Raw genomic sequence first — 19946 nt, forward strand, 5'->3', positions numbered from 1 at the left:
AATAAATTATTTTTAGCAGCAATTTCAAAAAGACTCTTAGCCTAAAAAATCCAAACTAATCTACATTTGGTATCGTTTCAAGGTCCACTTATTAATGTTTTTGAGTTACAACCAGCAAGCCTTGACAATTTATACTGGTAAAAAAAAATTGTAATGTTACATTAGACTTAGATGTTGTGTTACATTAGACTTAGATGTTGCTTACAAGTGTTGGTTGTTGTTGTCTTGTTTTAGCTCTTAATTTAGTCCTCGGTTCATTTGGTTCACATATACGATGAGATATCTAAAGATTAAGTTTTGAAATTAATATACTTTATTTAGTATAATCAATCTCACGATAAATTAATTTCATAATTATAAATTTTGGACTATAATTTTAATTTTAAATGCCGTGTGAATGAAAAATAAAATATTCCTTCTCACATAGACATCAAACATACCACAAAGTTACATGAATTTATCATGACTTACATGCATCATATGAAATGTACTTCTGTCCTTTGGAGATTTGAAATTTTAAAAAGAGATATTACTAGAGAAACTGAATAAATAAAGAGCAACTTACAAACATACTATATTTATAGGATTATTAAAATTCAATAGCTATAAGTATGTTATTTTTTTAAAATGACTACAATTTATATCTTTTTCTAGTTGTATTTCTTTATATGTTTTTATTTTTCTATTTATACTCTAATACAATTTTAATTACAATGAAATAAACAAAGAACATGTATTAATTGTGTACAATTAGCATATAAATACTTTGAATTCAAATTGGTATCTCTATTTATAAAACTTAAAGTATTAATATATCAAGGATACACGTATTTATAAAAACTTAATGTTTAATATATCAAACAAGGTAAAGCATGACCATTAGCATATGAACATGACAATTTGAAAAATGAATACATTGTTGTTAAACAAAAAATGAATACACCAATATAGTATACATATGAATACATTGTTGTTAAACAAAAGATGGATACATTGGATAACCTAAAAAAAGAAAAATGAAAAATAATAGAATGTGTAGGTATCAAAGTGAGTAAGTATCTGACTGTATTAAAAATTGATAAATCCAACAAACGTCAAATCTCTTTTTGGTCAAGTTTTTCCGATAATACTTAAGACTTGGTGCTAACTTAGATATTTGTTTATAAAAATATAGTACTAATGTATCCAATTCTACTTGTATTGCCTAATCAATCTTTTAAATTGGATAGATTACTTATGTATCCCGATATACTTGTATTCACAACTCACCATTTCAACTTGTGTTAATATTACAATAAAATATCTATGTATATAAGTATTCTACTATATACAAATTTGACAATCACACAAACTTCAATCTCTTTTTGCTCATGGTCTTCATGTACTACTTTTTTTAATAACTATAACCATTATAATGGAGAAAATAAAATAATTCTTTAATCGAAACCTTATAAAATATATGAAAAATATAGATGAATACAAATATAATCTTCATAAAAACGAGAAAAAATCAATTAAAAGATATTTGATGAATTCAAATTACAAAAGTTGCTCCTAGAATCATCAAAAGGATCTTAAATTGGAAGGAATTTGGGGGAAATATTGAAAATATGTGATACAGGGATATTGATGAAAGAGAAAGTATTAATGAGGGTAAACATGGGAAACTAATCACATAAAATGTGCCTAGACATAATTAATTATGCTTGTAATAATAACTTTCCTATTTAATATTTACTAACTTTCTTGATTATTTGTATATAATTAACTTTGCTAGTTATTGTGTAGTTATATCCATATAACATAAAAAAAAAACAATAGCTATTTATTTTAAATGTATCTTGATATTTGCCATATTCTGTAGTTTTTCCATAAATAAATGAGTGAGCTAGGTATCATAAGTGAAATGAAATAAACAAAGAAGAGGTGTTGAGTTTTAAAGGTGTGAATTGGAAATGAAGGGTTGTGACCTTTATGAAAGGTTGTGTCTTTTCTAAAGGGTTGTGACCGTTTGAAAGGTTGTGTCTTTTCCAACGAGTTGTGACTTTTCTGAAAAATTATCCTATTTTCAAAAAGTTGTGACTTTTATCCTTTGTTAGCTATAAATAGAGAGACTTTCTCTCATTTTTCTGTATCAAATTCTTCCCTTCTTTTGCATATATTTCTTACAAACAAAATCGATCGATCGTGTCTGTATTGTGATTCGTTGTTGTCTTTTTAGGTTCGTTGAAATCATGATGATTTGCTATTTCTTTAATGGTTAATCTACAACCTTGGGTACTGGAGATTAAATTTCTTAAGGACACACAGTCTAGTTTGTGGACTTGGATAGTTCTTTTCTTTTTCTTTTCATTTTTTATTATTTTTAATTTGCTAATTTGAATATAAGAGATAACAATACACAACAAAAAACTTAAATGAGATATTATGAGCGAAACTTGAAATCATGATGATTTGCTATAAATTTTTGTTATTCAATATAATAACTACGTGTCATGACTCATGACAACATGTTAAAATAAAATATTGCATGAAGTTCTATCTATTTGTCATGACTCATGACTTGCATGACAACATGTTAAATTTTTATTTTTTTCTCATATTGTTTATTTGTAGTCTTGAATCATAACAATTTAATATGATGAACTATACATATACCCGCTTTTATAATCTTCATTTAATTTATATTCAAAGTTAAATTATTTTCTTCAAGTTAATCCAATTCACAAACAACTTCAAACATACTATTAGAGTTTTGTCCTGATTTTCTTATCATATTTGAGTTTTACTCTTTTCTGAAAGGAAAGTTAAAACATTATCATAATTGGTTTTACTTTTTCCTGAAAGAAGAACATTTTCTAAAGTTACCAATTTCAAAAAAAAAAAGAAAAGAACATTTTCTACCATATTTGGTTATTCTTTCTTTAGATGGAACATTTGGAACTCGATAAATTGAAGAATCCCATTCTCATACCAAAACACAATAGCATCCAATGTAGACATTTTAAGAGTTGTTAATGGGGAATTTTTTTTTCTCTACTGTTTTAATTTTTTTTTATTAGTTTTATAATATGTAGACCAATTGGCCAAATCATATAATAATATTATATCTTTTAGTTATTTTTATTGGTCATTTGATTTATCACAATCATAATTCGCAATTGTACGTTTTTGCATGATGCTTTGATTCTTCCGAAGCCAACACATACGTGATGGACTTGCAATAATTTGCATTTGAAAAGTATGGCTTGCCAAGATCAATTTTGAACATTTTAAACATTTTTAGATATTTTTAACTTAAATTATAGATTGCCAAATTTTTTATTATATAGTGACTTGCCAAAGGCAACTTCAAACATTTAAGTATTACCAAAATTGTAACCTTGACAAGGCCACTTCAATTTTGGACATTTTAATTGACTATTTTAGTTTTAATTTTCTTTTTTCACCAAACTTAAAGGCTATTTTCCCACAAATAATAAAATTGGATATAATATTTAAATAGCAAATTCCATTTATGTAAATCACCCATGCTGATACATACTACCACAGGTGGTACATCATTCTTCATTAAATAAATGTACCTAAAATAACCATAAAACATATGCTAGAGTAGTAAGTACTCTTCTATAATTAATTAGAAATTTTAACTCTTGCTTTAGATAAAGAACATCTTAGAGAACAGAAAACATTTTTAAATTTGGTGTAAATTAGTATTAATTTCGTCCTCGAGCTATTGATAGCCTTAAAAACACTCATTTATTTAATTAATTAAATTTAGATATACTCCCGATTTATTACATGACATATAACAAGTAGTCTCAAACTCTTATAGGAGCATGAAACTCTTAATAAGAAGTCTAGATAAGTGTCGAAAATACCTTGAACTTGACGAGAATTTAGGGATATACTAAATTACTCATATTGCAAGATCGGGGTTATATTCACGATGAGTTTAAAGGTGTTTCCAATAAAAGGATAAATATAACCCTAACTATCGTAAATAGTATGCAGATACCCTCCGTTATACTTTTAAGACATTGATGCCTTTACCGTCCAAAAACTAGAGCATATATGTCCTTCACTCTAACAGAGGACTAAATAGGGACACGTGACACAATCTTATCCGTCGATCCGATATTTAATAAATGTCGGATCGATGGATAAAATTATGACACGTATATATCTGCTAGTATAAATGATATATATGCTCTAGTTTTTAAATGGTAGGAGTACCAATGTTCCAAAAGTATGACAGATGATATCTACATATCATTTACGATAGTTTGAAGATATATTTATCCTTTTTCTCATATTTTACCTTCAAAACATACAAATTTAAATTAATCAGACCCAAAACAAATATCGAACCTCGAGTAGATTCAAGGGGTGCTTAGATTCCACCATAACCAGCCACGTTTAACATTTAACAAGACAGCGCCAACCAACTACCCACATACCGCCGCGTCATACCCCCACCCACCCCCACCATTAATACTCTACACCAAAACCAAAGAACCCCTTTGATAAATTTTGCATTTTTACGCCATCCAAGACATATTTCTTGGAAAATCCGAAAACAAAACAAAAAAAATAAAATACCCAAAACACGTATTGACTATATAGTTGTTGTTGTTGCAGTAGAAAAATCCAAGAAAAAAACCCCATTATCATCATATATCACCAGAGCCTTAGTTTTTTCTCTGGCTTTGGGTTCAGACATGGCATCTTGGTGGAAGTTCTTGTTCATATCCTTTGTTTTTCTTGCTGTAGTTGCTCCTAAAGTCAAAGCAGATTCTGGGTCGTCGTTGGATGATGAAGTTGAAGTGGTTAGTTCGGATGTTCCCACTTCTCAAGAATTGGAACATCTTAAGTCCAAGATCCAATCTTTAGGTTAGTTGGGACTTGAGAATTGCTCCCTTTTTGCTTAATTGGTACTGTGAGTATGCATGTTTTGATTCTTTGGGAAGTGTAGTTTTTTGTTGATTTGTAGTACTGAGAAGTGTAGATGTTTACTAAAAGGAATTGTTTGGAGGTTAAGTTGATTAGAGACTTACTTAAAGATGTAATTTTTTTTGGAAATTTGTTATTTTAGGTTAATTAGGACTCGTGAATTGCTTACTTTTTTTTAGTTGGTACTGTGAGTAACTGAGTATGATTGTTTTGACTCTTGGGGAAGTGCAGTTTTTCTGAATTTCAGTACTGAGAAGTGTAGTTGTTTACTCCAAATGAGTTGTTTGGAGTCAATTTGATAGGTTGACTCACTTAAAGGTGTGATTTTTCTGAAAATCTGTTATTGATTGAGCTGGAAATTATGAAGAAAGAAGGGATTTTTTTGTAAGGCTAGCATATTATTACAGGATTTTTCGTTGTATTGTGTATAATGTTCAAAACGAAGAGCAGAAATGAATGTTCACAATGAATTACTTTGAGCAGTAAAGAACTTGTGAAATGAGCTTCAATATTTCAAGTTGAATTCAAATTCTTTTGAGAACTTGTGAAACAAACTTCAAGTTTCAAATGAAGTAACATTATTTTCAAGTGAAGTTGCTAAAGAAACATGGGGCTTAGATTTTGCTATAGGAAGCTGTAGATTCCAATTTGGTAGTTTTTCCAACTCCAAGATGTATACTCTGTTCAGTCTCAGTAGAAGTGCGTCAATCTGAAGATGAACACAGTGATTTGATAGCTTTGAACATTTGAAGCAGAATGTTATGGCTCCATGTATGTTCTCGGGTTTATGAAAAAGATGTCTTGTTGGTGTGCTGTTGAAAAAATATTCCACAGATAAGGAGATACAGTTTTGGAAACTGCACAAATTTAGAGATAATCTGCAATTACACTTCTCTTTTGGAAACTGTACAAATCAGAGATTATATGCAAAGCAGCACAACTAATTTGGAATAGTGAGTCGCAACCAAGAATAACTTTCACATCCTTATAAAAAATTGAGACAAGGTTATAAATTTGGGAGAGTGCCTATTCTGCAGTTATCATACTTTGTACTTTGTTATTGTCATTGGCTAATGATGTTTTTAAATTCCATATTGTTTTTTCCTTGTGTTGTGAGGTAATTCTGCAACAGTGAGTGTTGGATTGGTGCTTAGATGTAGTTTTGTTTTGTTTCAATTTGGGCTACCAAATACTAATTATTAGCCATCTCTCTTTCCTTCTAATGGGTTCTATTTTTCTCAGAATCAAACTTTGAGGAGACTGCGCGAGCACTGAAAGGAAAGGATGAGGCGATTGCAGACAAAGAAAACATTATAAAAGAAATGTCAGAGAAGATTAAGTCATTGTCAACTGAATTGGCCTCTCTACAGGTGAGTCCCTCAAATTAGCAAGTTGGCTTTGTATGCTATTTTAGTTTCATAAAATGCCTTAGTAGTGTTGATGTAAGTCGTATTGTTTTGTATAGAAAAAGGGAACACTAAATTCCGAGGAGCAAGTTGGAAAGGCTCGTGCACTAGCTGATCAGCTTGAAAAGCAGGTTGAGATATTAAAAGAGGAAGTTGAAATGAAGAATAAGGAGAAAAGAGACTTCGAAGCGCATATAGGTGAAACAGAGAAAAGAGTATCGGAGTTAAATTTGAAGGTTGACAAGGTAAGTGTTTGATATGCTTTACCTTTTTTATAAAATAATAAGTAACTCATTTGCTTTCTTTTCTCTTTTCTTTGTAGTTGTGTTATCGATGTCTTAATTAATTGCTACAGTAGTTATTCTAGCAGACGGAATTGCACCACAACAGATTTAACAACAAAGCATAAATGAAATTCATGTATTGCATTTTTAGATAGGATATCTTTTACGTATTAAAACAATGAAGGGAAAAAGAAGGAGGAGGAACTCTCATCACAGATGAGCTGCATTCTTCCTTCTCTTTGAACTTTTAAGATCTGAGGATTACATTTTTCTGATCAGGAGGATTTGGCGATCACGTTCTTTTGCTTGTCCTCGTAATTGAGAGTCTGGAGCCAAGTAACTGAACAGAAGTTTTAAAAAGGCAGTTGGGATATGCTATTCTGTTTCTTGTTTACAGAGATTGTCCTGCACATCATGCTAGAGTTATTATGGCAGCTATCCAACTTGTTCAACCGCTGCAACAAACCGTAAAGTACTAAAATGGAACAACTTCCTACCCTTCGGGGTGGCCCAGTGGTTTGAGCTTAGGACTTCCATGTTGGAGGTCTCAAGTTCTAAACCCCTTGTCAGCGAAAGCAAGGGGTTTGCCTTCTGGGTCGAGCTCGTCGCACCAGGCTTGCCTAGTGCGGGTTACCTCTCCTATGTGGTTTGCGAGCTATTGCATAGGAGCGGGGGTTTTACCCTGTGCGCACCCAAAGGGTAGCGCCTGCGGGTTTCCCTTGTCATCAAAAAAAAAAAATGGAACAACTTCCAAATGCTGTCCCTGCTGGATTTTTTAAAATCAATTTAGTCCGCTAGCAGATCTCATAAGAATTATGGACAAATGATTTAAAAAGTTGGCTGAAACATAGAAAGGTGGAAGTGGCTGCAGAACTCTGACTTTCATGAAAAATATTCTTGAAGTTTGATAGAATCTAAATCTTTAAGCAAGGAATGTAGACGATTTGTTAAACTCTAGGAAATTAAGGAGTCAACATTTTGGTAATGCAGAATAAAGGAAGCCTGAGATATCATAGGATTGGAATGTTTTCCTCAGCAAACACCTTCATGTAGTAATTTTTAGAGCACAAAGAAGATGCTGCAGTTGTAATGCTGTAATTAATTTATTCCAAAAGTTTTTTAGAGTCTATCAAGTAGAATGTTGGCCTCCTCATGTGAACTGGGAATTACAGTGGAGGTAGGAAGTGTTATAATTTTGACAAATAGAATCTGACAGAGAAGTCAACTCAGCTAGGTGGTCCTACAAATGGAGAGAAGAACATAGGCAAAAGAAGAATCAAATGGTGGTATAGAATACCCATTGAATGACCGGATTTTTGAAAGAAAAAGTGCTTACAAATTGTTGTACTCGTCTTCATTTGACCTTTAAATGGTATCCTCAGTTGGTTGCAGTTACAATTCTTTGCTTCTAGTTTCAAGTGCGTGGCAACGCATATGTAAAGTTTGATGGGAACCAAACCTTGTCCTGTCGTATCTCTAGATGATAACCCCATACAGGAGTAGGCGCAATGACTGTTTTCTTGTAGATACTGTGAAGATTATATGAACAATAAGTTGCCTGTTTTCAGTTACACAATTGATTTCGTTCTGCCACTGAACAGACGTTAAATTCCCAGGACTTCTTGTGGATGTGTAGAAAGATCTTTTAGCTCTTAATGCTGGTCCTGTTTAGTTTTGGTAGCTACGTGTAATATTTCAGCTAACCTTATGAAATTATTTTGTTTCTTTTTGGTTTATGCAGCTCGAAAAGACCGTTGACAAACAGAAGGAGAAACTGAAAAAAACTGAACGAGCTCTTAAACTTGCTGAGGTGCTCTTGATATTAAAAAACAGCTACTGAAGCTTGTGTTGTGAATAATAATAACTAAAGTCTCCCAATTTTGCTTATCAGGAGGAAATGATTAGAGCAAGGCTTGAAGCCACATCGAAGATGAAGGAGCTCATGGAGGTAGATGTTCTAGCTACCTATATATTAACAGTGTATTCAGGATTATGATTACTATTGAAGATGGGAGGTTCCATCTCAATTTTTCATCTAGCTGAGTAATGCTGTGATTCATACTAATGTTTCTGTCTACCATGATATCGTGGTGCCATCAGGATTCCATCATATTGTGTTAAGAGTTTGATATGCCGATTTATGGTTAGCTAGTTGTATCAGTTCTCATATGCTTGAACTGGCGATATCAATAATTTTATGGACAGCTGGATGGTGGGTAGTTTTTGGTAGTAAGGGGGTAGTGTCGTGGTGGTGATGCTGGTCTTTAGCCTGCGGATTTGATGCTGGAGTAATTTATTTTGATGGCTAAAAGGCAGAAGAAATGTGATGATAGATTTGGTCTAAACCATTTGTGTATTATAGAGGATGATGATTGTCATGTAAGTGGGTGATATTAGCTAAAGTGAAGAACAATGGAAGGATGATAAGAATCACAATGACACAAGGCACATAGATAGTGGAGGAAGATATTCATGAAGGAAATTGTGGGTTGTTTTGGTTTTGCAAGAATGTGGCTGCAAATGTGTGGGTGTTGTGTTGTTTGGCGGTTGGCTATTTGCTACTTGTACATGGGCCTCGGGGAAGAAGAATGTAGTAGGTATCCTGCATATATTTATTTAGAGAGCATCTCTAAAGTTCTACAACTTGTCTGCCCTTTATCATTGATAGCTGGTAGAGATTTTTTGGGTTCTGTTGATTTATGGTTAGCATGAAAAAACAGTTTAAATATCTTATAATTTGGAATTTAGCAATTTTCCCCAAATTTTGTGGGTTATCATGAGCTTGTCTAGAATTGTATTATTAGAGTCATAAAGATCCTATGTGGAGTAAAAAGTTGGATTGGTTTTCACATATATTGTCTATATGAGGAGGGAAGGGTGGTTTATAGTTCCCCTTCTGTTTTCCCTCTTGCTTGGGTTATGGAGTTGTGATGTGTGGAAGCTGTCTCTGGTTTGTGGTGATGTATGGCGATATAGTTGTGAACGTTTTTGGATGACAATCTGATTCATGGGGAACCAGGTTATGCTTCCTGCACCATGCATAGCCTAGCAATAAATGGAAAAAAGATCAAAGTCGCATTCTGCATCAGTCGTAAACTGTGTAGGCCTCTAAGTGCAGCAATTCACTGTCTTAGTTACAAGAACAAGAAAGAGTTGGAAAACCGAGAAGTTTGAAGACGTGCTCTTTATCTATGCTTTGTGTTGTAGATAATGATTGATTATATAAATGTTAACCTGGCTCTTTCCTTCTGCTTAAAATCCAGGTGCATGGGGCATGGCTTCCACGTTGGCTTGAAGTTCATATGACTCACTACAAGGTATTTTGAGCAAAAATCATAACTAACCTTCTCATAAATGGATTGCTGACTCTGCTGTGAATTTCAGTCTCTTTTGGAGAAGCATTGGCAGGAGCACGGAAAACCTGCTATGGACACAATGATACAGAAGGTACATGTCTTGTTGCTATTGGATCCTGTTTAACTGTTGATTATTGAACGAATGCTTGTTTGAGTTACTATTCTATCCTGTTTACCCTTTTTCACTTGCTTCTTAGGCAGCTGAGAAAAAGGCCCAAGCTGAGGTATGGGTTGCGCCACATATAGAAACAGTCAAAACAGTAAGTCAGCTTTGCATCATTTAATGTTTGAATCTCTTATTACCATATTAAATTTAATTAATTTACTGGATGAGTTCTCGGAAGTTGTGAAAGCCAGAAATGGTATGATGTCAAATACTTTGGAATGTCCCAAAATGGAAAAGAGTGTCATATATATTGGAAAAAGATGGTGTAGTTCCTTGTTTTAGGGTATACCACTTCTTCCTTCTCTACAATAACATCCCAGTGTGGTCCCACATTTCCATTCTCTGTTTCTCATCATTTTATGTTATGCTTTTAATATAAATAGAAGTCACTACATTATGTGTGTATATGATTAATTGAAAGTTTGATGCCTAAACATCTTTTCAAGGTTCAACAAATATGAATGAAGATAGGACTATATTTATCTGGGAGCTCCAGTTGTTGCAGAATTAATAAAGAAGTGAGAGAATCTTAGTTTCTTCTTGTGAATTCTGATCTCTGTGTGCCGAGTGACCATCTAATAACTTTAATGGGCATACCACATTGGGACTGATTTTAACCCAACCCATTTATTAACTCACCCCAATTTAGCTAGCCCAATTCCAGCCCTACCCACCCATTTGACACCTCTAGGCATACATTAACGAGTATGTTATTACATTAACTCACCTCTTCATGGAAATAAGTATTTGAACAATAAAACTAAACCAATTTGAGATTTCCTGTTAACAAAGCAGTAATGGTACCTTGCTAGGTAAAAATGTTAAAATGGTAAGAGTATCTTTATTTCTTCCCAAGAGATGAGTTCTCTTATCTGCTAAATGACAGTCACCGGACATCTGGGGGGAAAGAAAATCAAGAGTTAGTAGGACAAGCTAAAGAGTGGGGAGTAAGATGACTTCCAGATCTGGGAAGACTCTCTATTAGTTTTAATAGATGTAGATACAATTATCTACTTCAAACATTCATTTTACTCCTTAAGCTAGTTTTTGTGCTGTATTTGTCAAGATGGAGGATCTTAATAATGTCTCGTGTTTGCTGTTCTACTCTTTGAAGAAATGGATGCCAGCTGTGAAGGAACAATGGGTGGTAATGACCACTAACCTCAAGCCACAAATGGAAGTGGTTAGGACCAAAGGATTTGAGATTTATGAGACATCTAAAAGCGCCATAACTCCACATATTGTCAAGGTTCAGGAGCTGGCAGAACCTCACGTTCAGGTAACATCCCTTATCTGTTCATTTAAATGAATAATATTTTCTGATATATCAAAAGTACATTAAGGAATACAATTTCCTGTCGTTGTACATGCATCAAATGTATAACTTATATCTATTTTTCCGGTTTTATTTGTATGTGATGTGATGAAAGCATAATTTTTTCACAGGAACTTAAGAAATTCAGCAAGCCATACATTGATCAGGTTGCCACTGCTACAAAACCTCATGTTGAAAAAGTTTGTATTGCTGTAAAGCCATATACAGATGTGGCAGTTCATCATTATGGGAAGTTCCTGGAGTCTGCAACAGTATACCATAGTCAGGTGTGTGAAAATAAAGTGATATGATAGTCCCTGAATTATTCAGATCTCGCAGAGGTTTACTTGTGGTTGAGATATGCAAGTCATAGTCTCTTTCTAAACATTTCCTGTAATTTTACTGCTGCATCAGTTTCTCATGTATTCAGGTTCCGACAACCCCGTAGACCCAAAAATAAAATGGAATAAAATAAATCCTGTAGAGTCTGAAGTTACATTTTCTGTCTGTCTTCTTTGCGCTTCTGTATTCTTATGCGAGAGGCTTAACTTTTTAGAATGATTTTGCTGAAGCTACTAAATTATCCACAATAACTTCGCGAAATGTGTTGCAAATCAGTTGATGAAGAGTGCTTGAGCTTCCAGTGTGTATTCCCAACAATTTCCAATTTTCAAATGCTTTTGTGATTTAGCTCTGCCACTAGGGAGCATCTGTTTGAGCTCTGTATTAAAAGATAGATCCTTCACTTGGTATTGTCAAATGAAAGATAAACAGATCTTTAAGCAATTAGGGGCAAGGGATAAGGGTCCAGCTAGGACAAATTAGTCTGTATTGTTTATTATGTGTTAATTCTTTGAATGGAGGAAATGGTCATTTTTCTTCTGGTGGTTGTGTTGTATTCATCTTCTCTTTACCTTCTTGTGGTGATGAAGAAGAACATACCCAGTGTATGGGGGGGGGGGGTAGAGTGTACACACATACCTTACCCCCATCTCGTGGAGGTGGAGAGGCTGTTTTCGAGAGACCTCAGCAAGATGATTTAGAAGAACGATTATGTGATATTCTAGGGTTAGAAGAGTACCTTTTGAATTGTTGTTGGAAGAGGTAACAAGGTTATATGGTTGGATGAGTTGAACGATTTAATTGATCTGGTGGAAGAATCGATGAAATAGCAAATGCCTTTGCTACTATGCATATGTTGCTTATAGTATTTAACTTGTCTTGGTCCATATATTCTAAATCAATGTTTCATTCCATCTGAAGCTGCAAGGTACAGTAGATGAAACACTGAAGAAACATGAGCTTACAAGACCTCTTGCAACAAAGGAGTTCGTCTGGTTTGCTGTACGTATCTGATTGTCATATTCTATGGTCTTGCCATCCTGTCCTCTGCCGTTTTATTCAATTTGATGATTTCATACTAAGAAATTTTTGCTGATCTTATGTGGTGTAGGCTTCAGCAGTGTTGGCTTTGCCCGTTATAATTCTGTTCAAACTTTTGTCTGGCATTTTCTGGTTAGCACAGTTTACTCTGCTCCTTTATTTGCCTTTTTCCACAGTGATCTACCCTTCTATATTGAAGCGTCTGTAGATCTACTTAATTCTACAAGGCTCAGAATTGTCTGTATTTTATTATTTGTGACAGTACAAAGGCGAAGAAACCTACTCGACATGGTCATTCACACCATTCACGTCGTAAGTCCAAGAGGGCGCACACAGACAAGTAGGGCAAGGTAGTACAATGCTTTCATCAGAAACCAAGTGCTTTACAGTTTGCAGGTATCATGTTAGCAATTTGCCGCCTTTATTACCTGGGTAAAATTACTTTATGGATGCATTTATATCTTGAGCTGAATTTATGTATGACCTGGATCAGATTCACAGTGTTAGCTTTTTAGATTAAAGGTAAATGGTAGTAGTGGCATGTTTTTTAATTAGATTGCCTCTTAAGAGATGTTCTGAAGTTCCTTGGCATACACGCTTGTACTTGTTGTTCTTTTGTGCTGCTATAAGGTGACTTTTTCTAAAGTAAATACTCCATCTCAGTGTATTATTCATGGGTGGAACACGGGTAATTCTTGATGGCTTGTAACAAAAATCAATGAGATCAGTGAGAGTTGTTTATTTGGAAAATGTTAGTCGTGACAATTCTTGGCCAAGTCTGAAGTAGCACATTTCCCACATGCTTTATCCTTGTACCAAGTTACACCCCAGATTTACTCCAAATGATTGATATAGGATTTTTTCTAGGGACTCGAGTTCCCATGCTTTTGAGAATAAAGCAGTAAATCTAGGCCTCAGTAATTTTCCGGTCAGTCTCATTCTTCTACTCTTTCCTGGAAGTCGACGACTTAGCTTATTACCTTTGACACCAAAGAAGAGTTTGACCCAATGCTCAGTTGCCCTTATCTCAAAGAAAAAAAAAGAGTTCGATCCAATGCTTTATTTCTGTCTTGGTTGATTCTGATTCGACATTAGAAGAACATTGATTTTCCCCAATAACAAGTAAACTATTGTCGGTAAATACTGAATATTTGATTCAACTGTAGTGTGAAGTGACTTTTGCGCCTGTATGTGGTGAAAAAGGTGATGTCAATTAGTTGGTGACTGGCTAGCCAACATTTCAGCGTTTCTACGTTTCATGAGTCAAGATATGTAAGATTAGCTATAAGAGAACTAGATAGGTAGAGCCAAATACTTAATAGTGAGTAAAGAATGAATTAATGTTTCAAAGAAAAATAGTACGGGAAGATCTACCTATATGTTCATATCGACTGGTCTATCTTTCGTCGTCTTTGACTAGATTTTGCAGTTTTTTCACAATTACAGTATTTACTGCTATGTGTATAACGCTGGGTTTATTTCATCTCATTTGCAGATGGGTCATGTCATTGTTTCACCGGGCGTTTGGAGTATCAGTCAAATCTGCAGATGCTTTTTGTTTTCCAAGTTCTGCATAGATTTTCCATATGTGCATAAAGCATGAATGGTGAGGGTAGTGGGTGTGAAAAATTTACTTTTGTACTATTACTGTTTCTTTGGTTTGGATAGTGTTGGTGTTTTGTGGTCTTTCCACTACTCGCTGTCAACGTTACTATGTTGCGACACTGTATTTTAGTTGTGTATTACATATCGACGTAGCTGTATTAAGATCTCCTCAGTCATATTTGATCATAGGTGTAACGATGGAGGAAAAATTATTCGAAAACTTAAACGGAGGATAAATATAAACAATTTACCAGAGTACACAGGTACATTTGGCCTTTTTTATCTTTAGTAATTTTCTATCTTGTTTGAACTTTGAATTGGTTTTGGATGAAGGTCGAAAATGCCACAAAATTAAAGCCATTCATTCAAACTTTACCCCATAAATAGATTTATCTCTATCTCCAAACTAATTATTTTACACAGAGTACTACTTGACTTCTAATTACATCTACTCGAATTCTTCAAAAATGCACTATATTTATAAGATCTGATATGCGTTTTTTTGGAGGATTCGAACAACATAGATCATCAATAATTAGCCCAATAGTTGTCTAAATCATGAGCACTATTCTCCATAACCATAAATCTATTCATGGCATTTCCACTACTCATATTTTCTCCATAACCAGCCTGATCATCATGAGTTGTCATCATCACGTGAGAAGAACTCATATCTTGTGGCGGTGGTGGCACTGGCTGAGAAGTAGTGGCACCACCACCAAGATTCAAATTCAAGCCTGAAATAGTAAAACTATTACCTCCACCTAAGTTATAGTTCATTTGGGATTGAAGAATTGGATTCAAGCTCATCATGTTAGACGATGACGATGTTGAAACGCCTTGAAAAACCCTATTGAATTCTTGAATTTCTGGATGGTTGATCATGTTGTAAGCACTTGATGATGATGATGATGGTCTTCCCATGGCTAATTGAATGGCATTATGTTCATGAGCTTGTGGCATCATCATTTGTGAAGAAATGCATATTGTGTTTGGATTGATTTGATCAAGTGTAGTGTAAGGGTTCACATGAATTCTTGAAGTATTGTTATTAGAAGGGTATTTTTTTCCTCCTGCATTACTCTTTTGGAATACACGGCAAACAACCCACTCATCTTGCTGAAAAATATTCCCAAGTATATATAACACAAGTTAATTTGAATTCACATGAAACTTTAATAAGAAAAAAAGACGACTTTTGAAACTTATGCTAAATAGGTTGTGTCGACATGCAAGTATGTTAGAGTTAGCTAGTATGGAATAAATTAACAAATGATCAATTAAGATCGAGAAATTTAAACTATTTAAGTAGCGCAATCCAATACACTAAGCTCCTGATGTGATTGAGGAGTCCTTACAATTTAGTACGTGTATATATATTTCCTTACTTTATCTTAAATTTGACTGAAAAAGGAAGAAAATGGAAGATATAGATTTAAAAATAGGATGAGAATTGAGATATTACTAATTTCTGAAGAAACAATTAATAAAATTCTTTCCAAGAATAATTTGGATTTGCACAAGGCAATGTAACATGAGCAAACAAGAAAACTATTTTCTACAAGACTACAACTACCTCATTTCTCTTGCACTATCAATATTTATGTTCCCTCCGTACTAATTTATATGACGTATTTTCCTTTAATTCATCCTAAAAAATACGATATATTTCTATATTTAGAAATAATGCTTTAAATTTCAAATAGTTCATTCGTTCCTTTTTAGTTGTCATAGTTTCCTTTTTGAGAGTCAAACAATACGAATTTTGACAAACATTTTAAGATGCATTTTTTATCATATTGATAGAGGCGGACCCACACTTATAAGTGGGGTGCACATGCACCCGTCAACTTCAAAAAAAATCATGTGTATATATGTATTGTATATCTATCTTGAGAAATTGACAGAAACTAGGATATAATTAACAGTGCACCCATGAGGAGCATATGAGTGTCCTTGTGTTGTTGGTACGTACAAGCCAGAAGAATCACCCATGAGACCAAAGTTTGATTCAAATTCTGGGTTCACCTCTACATATTGATATGAAAAAAAGTTGCATCTTATTGTATCTACCGTATAGTTTTTAAATGTCTAAAATTTTGTTTTAATACATTGAATTGATGTAAATATAATTTAGTTTTAAAAATGAGTCAAACTGACTCTCTAAATGACAACTAAAAAGGAACACAGAGTTTTACTTTAATTGAGAATGCTAAAATTGATATATTTATTGAATTCATCGGGACTGATGGGGTTAGAGAAGTGGAAGTACATACCTTGTGTGTTCTATAGGATGATTTGGAGTGGACTCTATATTCATGCATTACCCAATTGGTTTTTTCACCTCTTGGTGCTCTTCCTTTATAAAATACCAATGTTTTCTTCATACCAACTAATTCTGAATTACTGAAAATCTCTCTGTCTTTGCCAGTAGTTTTCCAATATCCACTATTTGTTGCTCTATTTGTTCTCACTCCTGTTGGGTACTTTCTATCTCTTAGGCTGAAAAAATACCATTCTTTTTCTCCCATTTTTGCCTTCCCTGTCATAATTAATTTCCAAAAATGTTAACTTGATTATACAGCTTAATTACTTTCTTCGTTTTAAAATAAGTGTCAAAGTAAACATCATGTGTATTAAGAGAACAGTTAAATACAATGTGTAGTTTACTTTCTTCGTCACAAGTTGTGCGACATCTTTCGTTTCTCGAGAGTAAAAGTTTTTTCTTTGACACCGATTTTTTCATATACCTCATAAATTTGCGACTTATATTACTTTGTATATAGTTTTGAAATATGTAAAAGAAATTTTTATTTTTTTTAAAGATTTTATATTCAAGTTTACAATCAGAATTTAAAAGGTTGACTCTTTCAGAATGATGCCACATAAATTGGGACAAAGAAAGTATTAGTTCAAGAAATGAGTCTTTTCTTTGTAGAGTATTTTGTAACTATTCATACTTTTTACATAGTTTCAAATTATGTAAATTTTATTTCAATTTTTTTTAAAAGACTTTCATATATGAAAATACGGTCAAAATTTAGAAAACTGACTCTCGAAGTCTGAATGGTGCTACATAAATTGAGACAAAAAAATAATAATTCAAGAAAGAGTGTTTTCTTTGAATTTGGTTTTTGAAAAGGAACAAGAAAAAGAAAACTTCCTTAATTTTTTTTGTTATAACAATTTGATGAAGCTTGCAAGCAATTAAAGATGCACCATAGAGTAGGCTTTAATTTTATGTATTTATATTTAGGGAAGCGTGCATAGAGCGTTATTGACATAATAAGGTAATTAACGTTATAAAAAAAGATAATTGCAAATTACTTTTTATAACAAGTATATTGCTTGATACATAATTAACCTGAAATAAATGATAACATGTTATAATTAATAACAAGTTACTGTAAATTATTTATACTATTGTACTATAACTTAAATGATATTCCAAAACGTAATTATATGCTCTTGATAGATATCATGATTTTCAAAGAATTAAAGAAGGTGTTGTAGGAATTAAGGAAAAAAAAAAACAAAAAAGGGGTTCCATTTTCTGTTTTAATCATATGGTGTTCGAATTTTATTAGCCTGATTAATTCAAGTTCGTACTACGTAATTAAGGTCCATTTAAAGGGAAAGAACTTTCTATTGGATTTTTTTAAAATTTTCAAGACTCGAAATACGACACCTCTAGTTAAGAGTGGAGTAGGTATACCATCTATTCCACTTCTATTTCCCTTCTTTTGATTAAAAAAAAAACAAGCAAAGTTGAGCATGATCATAAGAGTTGATGAATGACCTGCATAAAGTATGAACAAAATTAAACCAAGTTTGCTTACTCAATTTCCTCAAGAATAAACTTATGTCATATACAAAAAAACCATTTCAAAACCCTAGCTCTTGTTTTCTTGATTTATATAACCATATGCATTACTACCATTGATGAAAAAGAGTTGCTCGGATGGTAACCACTCTTCTGAAGATTGTGAGTTCGAGTCAGCAAAGAAGCAAAAAGGGTGGGATTGACCTCTTAGGAAGGGGTAAAAAAATGTATTACTACTATTTAATTTCAATATGCTTATTGTAAATACATGCTTTAGTAATTAACAAGTTTTGAGGATTGTTAATTACAACAAATTAATTAAGTATACCTGGAAGATCCCATGGCTCAGATTTGTTTAAATCAACATCTCCAATAGCCCTTGCAATAAAATTATTAGAATCAGAAATTTTGTTCATAAGATAATATGTTATAAGTTCTTCATCACTTGGATGAAATCGAAATCCTGGTGGTAAATCAATTTCTTCCTTCACTTCTCCTTCCATATTTCAAGATTTTCGACGAATAATTATAATAATAAAAACCCTAAACCTTGAAACTTAATTGAAAACCTAAAGGATTTCCCCAAACAAGAGAAGAAAAAAGAGTTTTAATATATGGAAATTAATTAGGATTTAGGACTATGGCTAGTTAACTAATTTATTGTTGGAATTAATATGTTGCAAAGAAACTTTTTTGTTGCTTAAATGTAGAGAATATAAATGGATCTTTGGATAACTTGTTGCTAAACATTTGCTACAAGTATAAGCTTGAGGGTTTATCTTGAATTATAGAGGAAAATTAATATATAATTTTCTTGTTGTTGAATTTAAAGAAGATACGTAATGTGTTTGAGAAGCTCTTACCTACCATGGGTCTTAAGGGACACGGTGCCTCATGACCTTTTTTTAAATGATCGTGGTGTCGAGGTCAATTTTTACGCAACTCGACTAATTGTACTTGCCACCTTTGAGTACACCAAGACTAGGACAGATGGGAAGAATTACGTAGTATTTTTTTTTGTCTCCGCTAGTTTTGAATCTGAGACTGTATAGGTCTCAACCAATTTATTGACCACTAGAACATCCTGATTTGGTCCCTTATGACCTCTTAATTAAGAATTAGTTGATTAATAAAGAAAACACATGATCTTTTTATTTATTTTTTATAAGCCATCATGCACCTTCTAGGGAAGTACCAAAAAATTAGAGGGGATACAAACCTTACCTATATACAAAATTAGGTTAAATAAATTAAAACTTTTTTAAAAGGGAAGGGTTAGCCTATATAGATACTTCCGAACTTAGAAGAGAGAAATCAATAAAAAATTATAATAACAATATATCCAGTACAATCCCACTAAGTAGAGATTGAGGATGATAGAGTGTACACATATTTCACTACCTCGTGAAGGTAGAGACCGTCTCCAAAAGACCCTCAGCTCAAGTGCATCAAATCCAAGTAAAAGAAGAAGAAAACATAGCCGTTAGTAAGAAAACTAGGAAATTAAAGCATCGTAAGGTCTATACGAAAGAAACAACCAATTAAGAAAACTAGGAAAGCAGGGTAAAGTCTACATGAAAGAAACAATAACAACAATAAAATAGTGTGATAATCGAAACACAATAAACAACATATGACAAGAACTACAAGGGTAT

General features: G+C 33.1%; 2 protein-coding genes across 3 annotated transcripts; one reads left to right on the forward strand and one right to left on the reverse strand.

The window, feature by feature from the left end:
- Window positions 1–4522: 4522 nt before the first annotated feature.
- LOC125842221 (uncharacterized) lies at window positions 4523–14721 on the forward strand. Of its 2 annotated transcripts, none has more exons than XR_007443886.1 (14): window positions 4523–4893; window positions 6196–6323; window positions 6419–6604; window positions 8385–8453; window positions 8535–8591; window positions 9907–9960; window positions 10028–10090; window positions 10197–10259; window positions 11280–11444; window positions 11612–11767; window positions 12744–12824; window positions 12934–12995; window positions 13126–13259; window positions 14359–14721. XR_007443886.1 is itself a non-coding variant. In XM_049521465.1 (14 exons), exons 1-13 carry the CDS (start codon window positions 4722–4724, stop codon window positions 13205–13207), a joined length of 1338 nt encoding a protein of 445 aa, XP_049377422.1. In that variant the 5' UTR covers window positions 4523–4721; the 3' UTR covers window positions 13208–13213; window positions 14359–14721. The 2 variants fall into 2 exon arrangements, 1 of the variants encoding a protein (XP_049377422.1); XM_049521465.1 differs by having other exon boundaries at window positions 13126–13213.
- A 177-nt stretch (window positions 14722–14898) lies between these two features.
- Window positions 14899–18990, reverse strand: LOC125842223 (NAC domain-containing protein 79-like). Its single transcript, XM_049521467.1, has 3 exons — window positions 18620–18990; window positions 16745–17010; window positions 14899–15587 (listed from the first exon to the last, which is right to left on the reverse strand). The coding sequence occupies exons 1-3, from the start codon at window positions 18792–18794 to the stop codon at window positions 14997–14999; spliced, it is 1032 nt and encodes a 343-aa protein (XP_049377424.1). The 5' UTR covers window positions 18795–18990; the 3' UTR covers window positions 14899–14996.
- Between the last annotated feature and the right edge of the window lie 956 nt (window positions 18991–19946).

The sequence above is a fragment of the Solanum stenotomum genome, chromosome 10 (genome assembly GCF_019186545.1).
Source record: "Solanum stenotomum isolate F172 chromosome 10, ASM1918654v1, whole genome shotgun sequence".
Taxonomy (NCBI): domain Eukaryota; kingdom Viridiplantae; phylum Streptophyta; class Magnoliopsida; order Solanales; family Solanaceae; genus Solanum; species Solanum stenotomum.

Bases quoted from the DNA above. Each gene is read 5' to 3' on its own strand.
- LOC125842223 (XM_049521467.1), bottom strand. From the start codon at position 18,794: ATGGAAGGAGAAGTGAAGGAAGAAATTGATTTACCACCAGGATTTCGA. The intron at 17,011-18,619 runs GTATACTTAATT...TAATTATGACAG, and splicing joins TGAGCCATGGGATCTTCCAG to GGAAGGCAAAAATGGGAGAA. The intron at 15,588-16,744 runs GTATGTACTTCC...AATATTTTTCAG, and splicing joins CATCCTATAGAACACACAAG to CAAGATGAGTGGGTTGTTTG.
- LOC125842221 (XM_049521465.1), top strand. From the start codon at position 4,722: ATGGCATCTTGGTGGAAGTTCTTGTTCATATCCTTTGTTTTTCTTGCT. The intron at 9,961-10,027 runs GTATTTTGAGCA...TGTGAATTTCAG, and splicing joins TTCATATGACTCACTACAAG to TCTCTTTTGGAGAAGCATTG. The intron at 10,091-10,196 runs GTACATGTCTTG...CTTGCTTCTTAG, and splicing joins TGGACACAATGATACAGAAG to GCAGCTGAGAAAAAGGCCCA.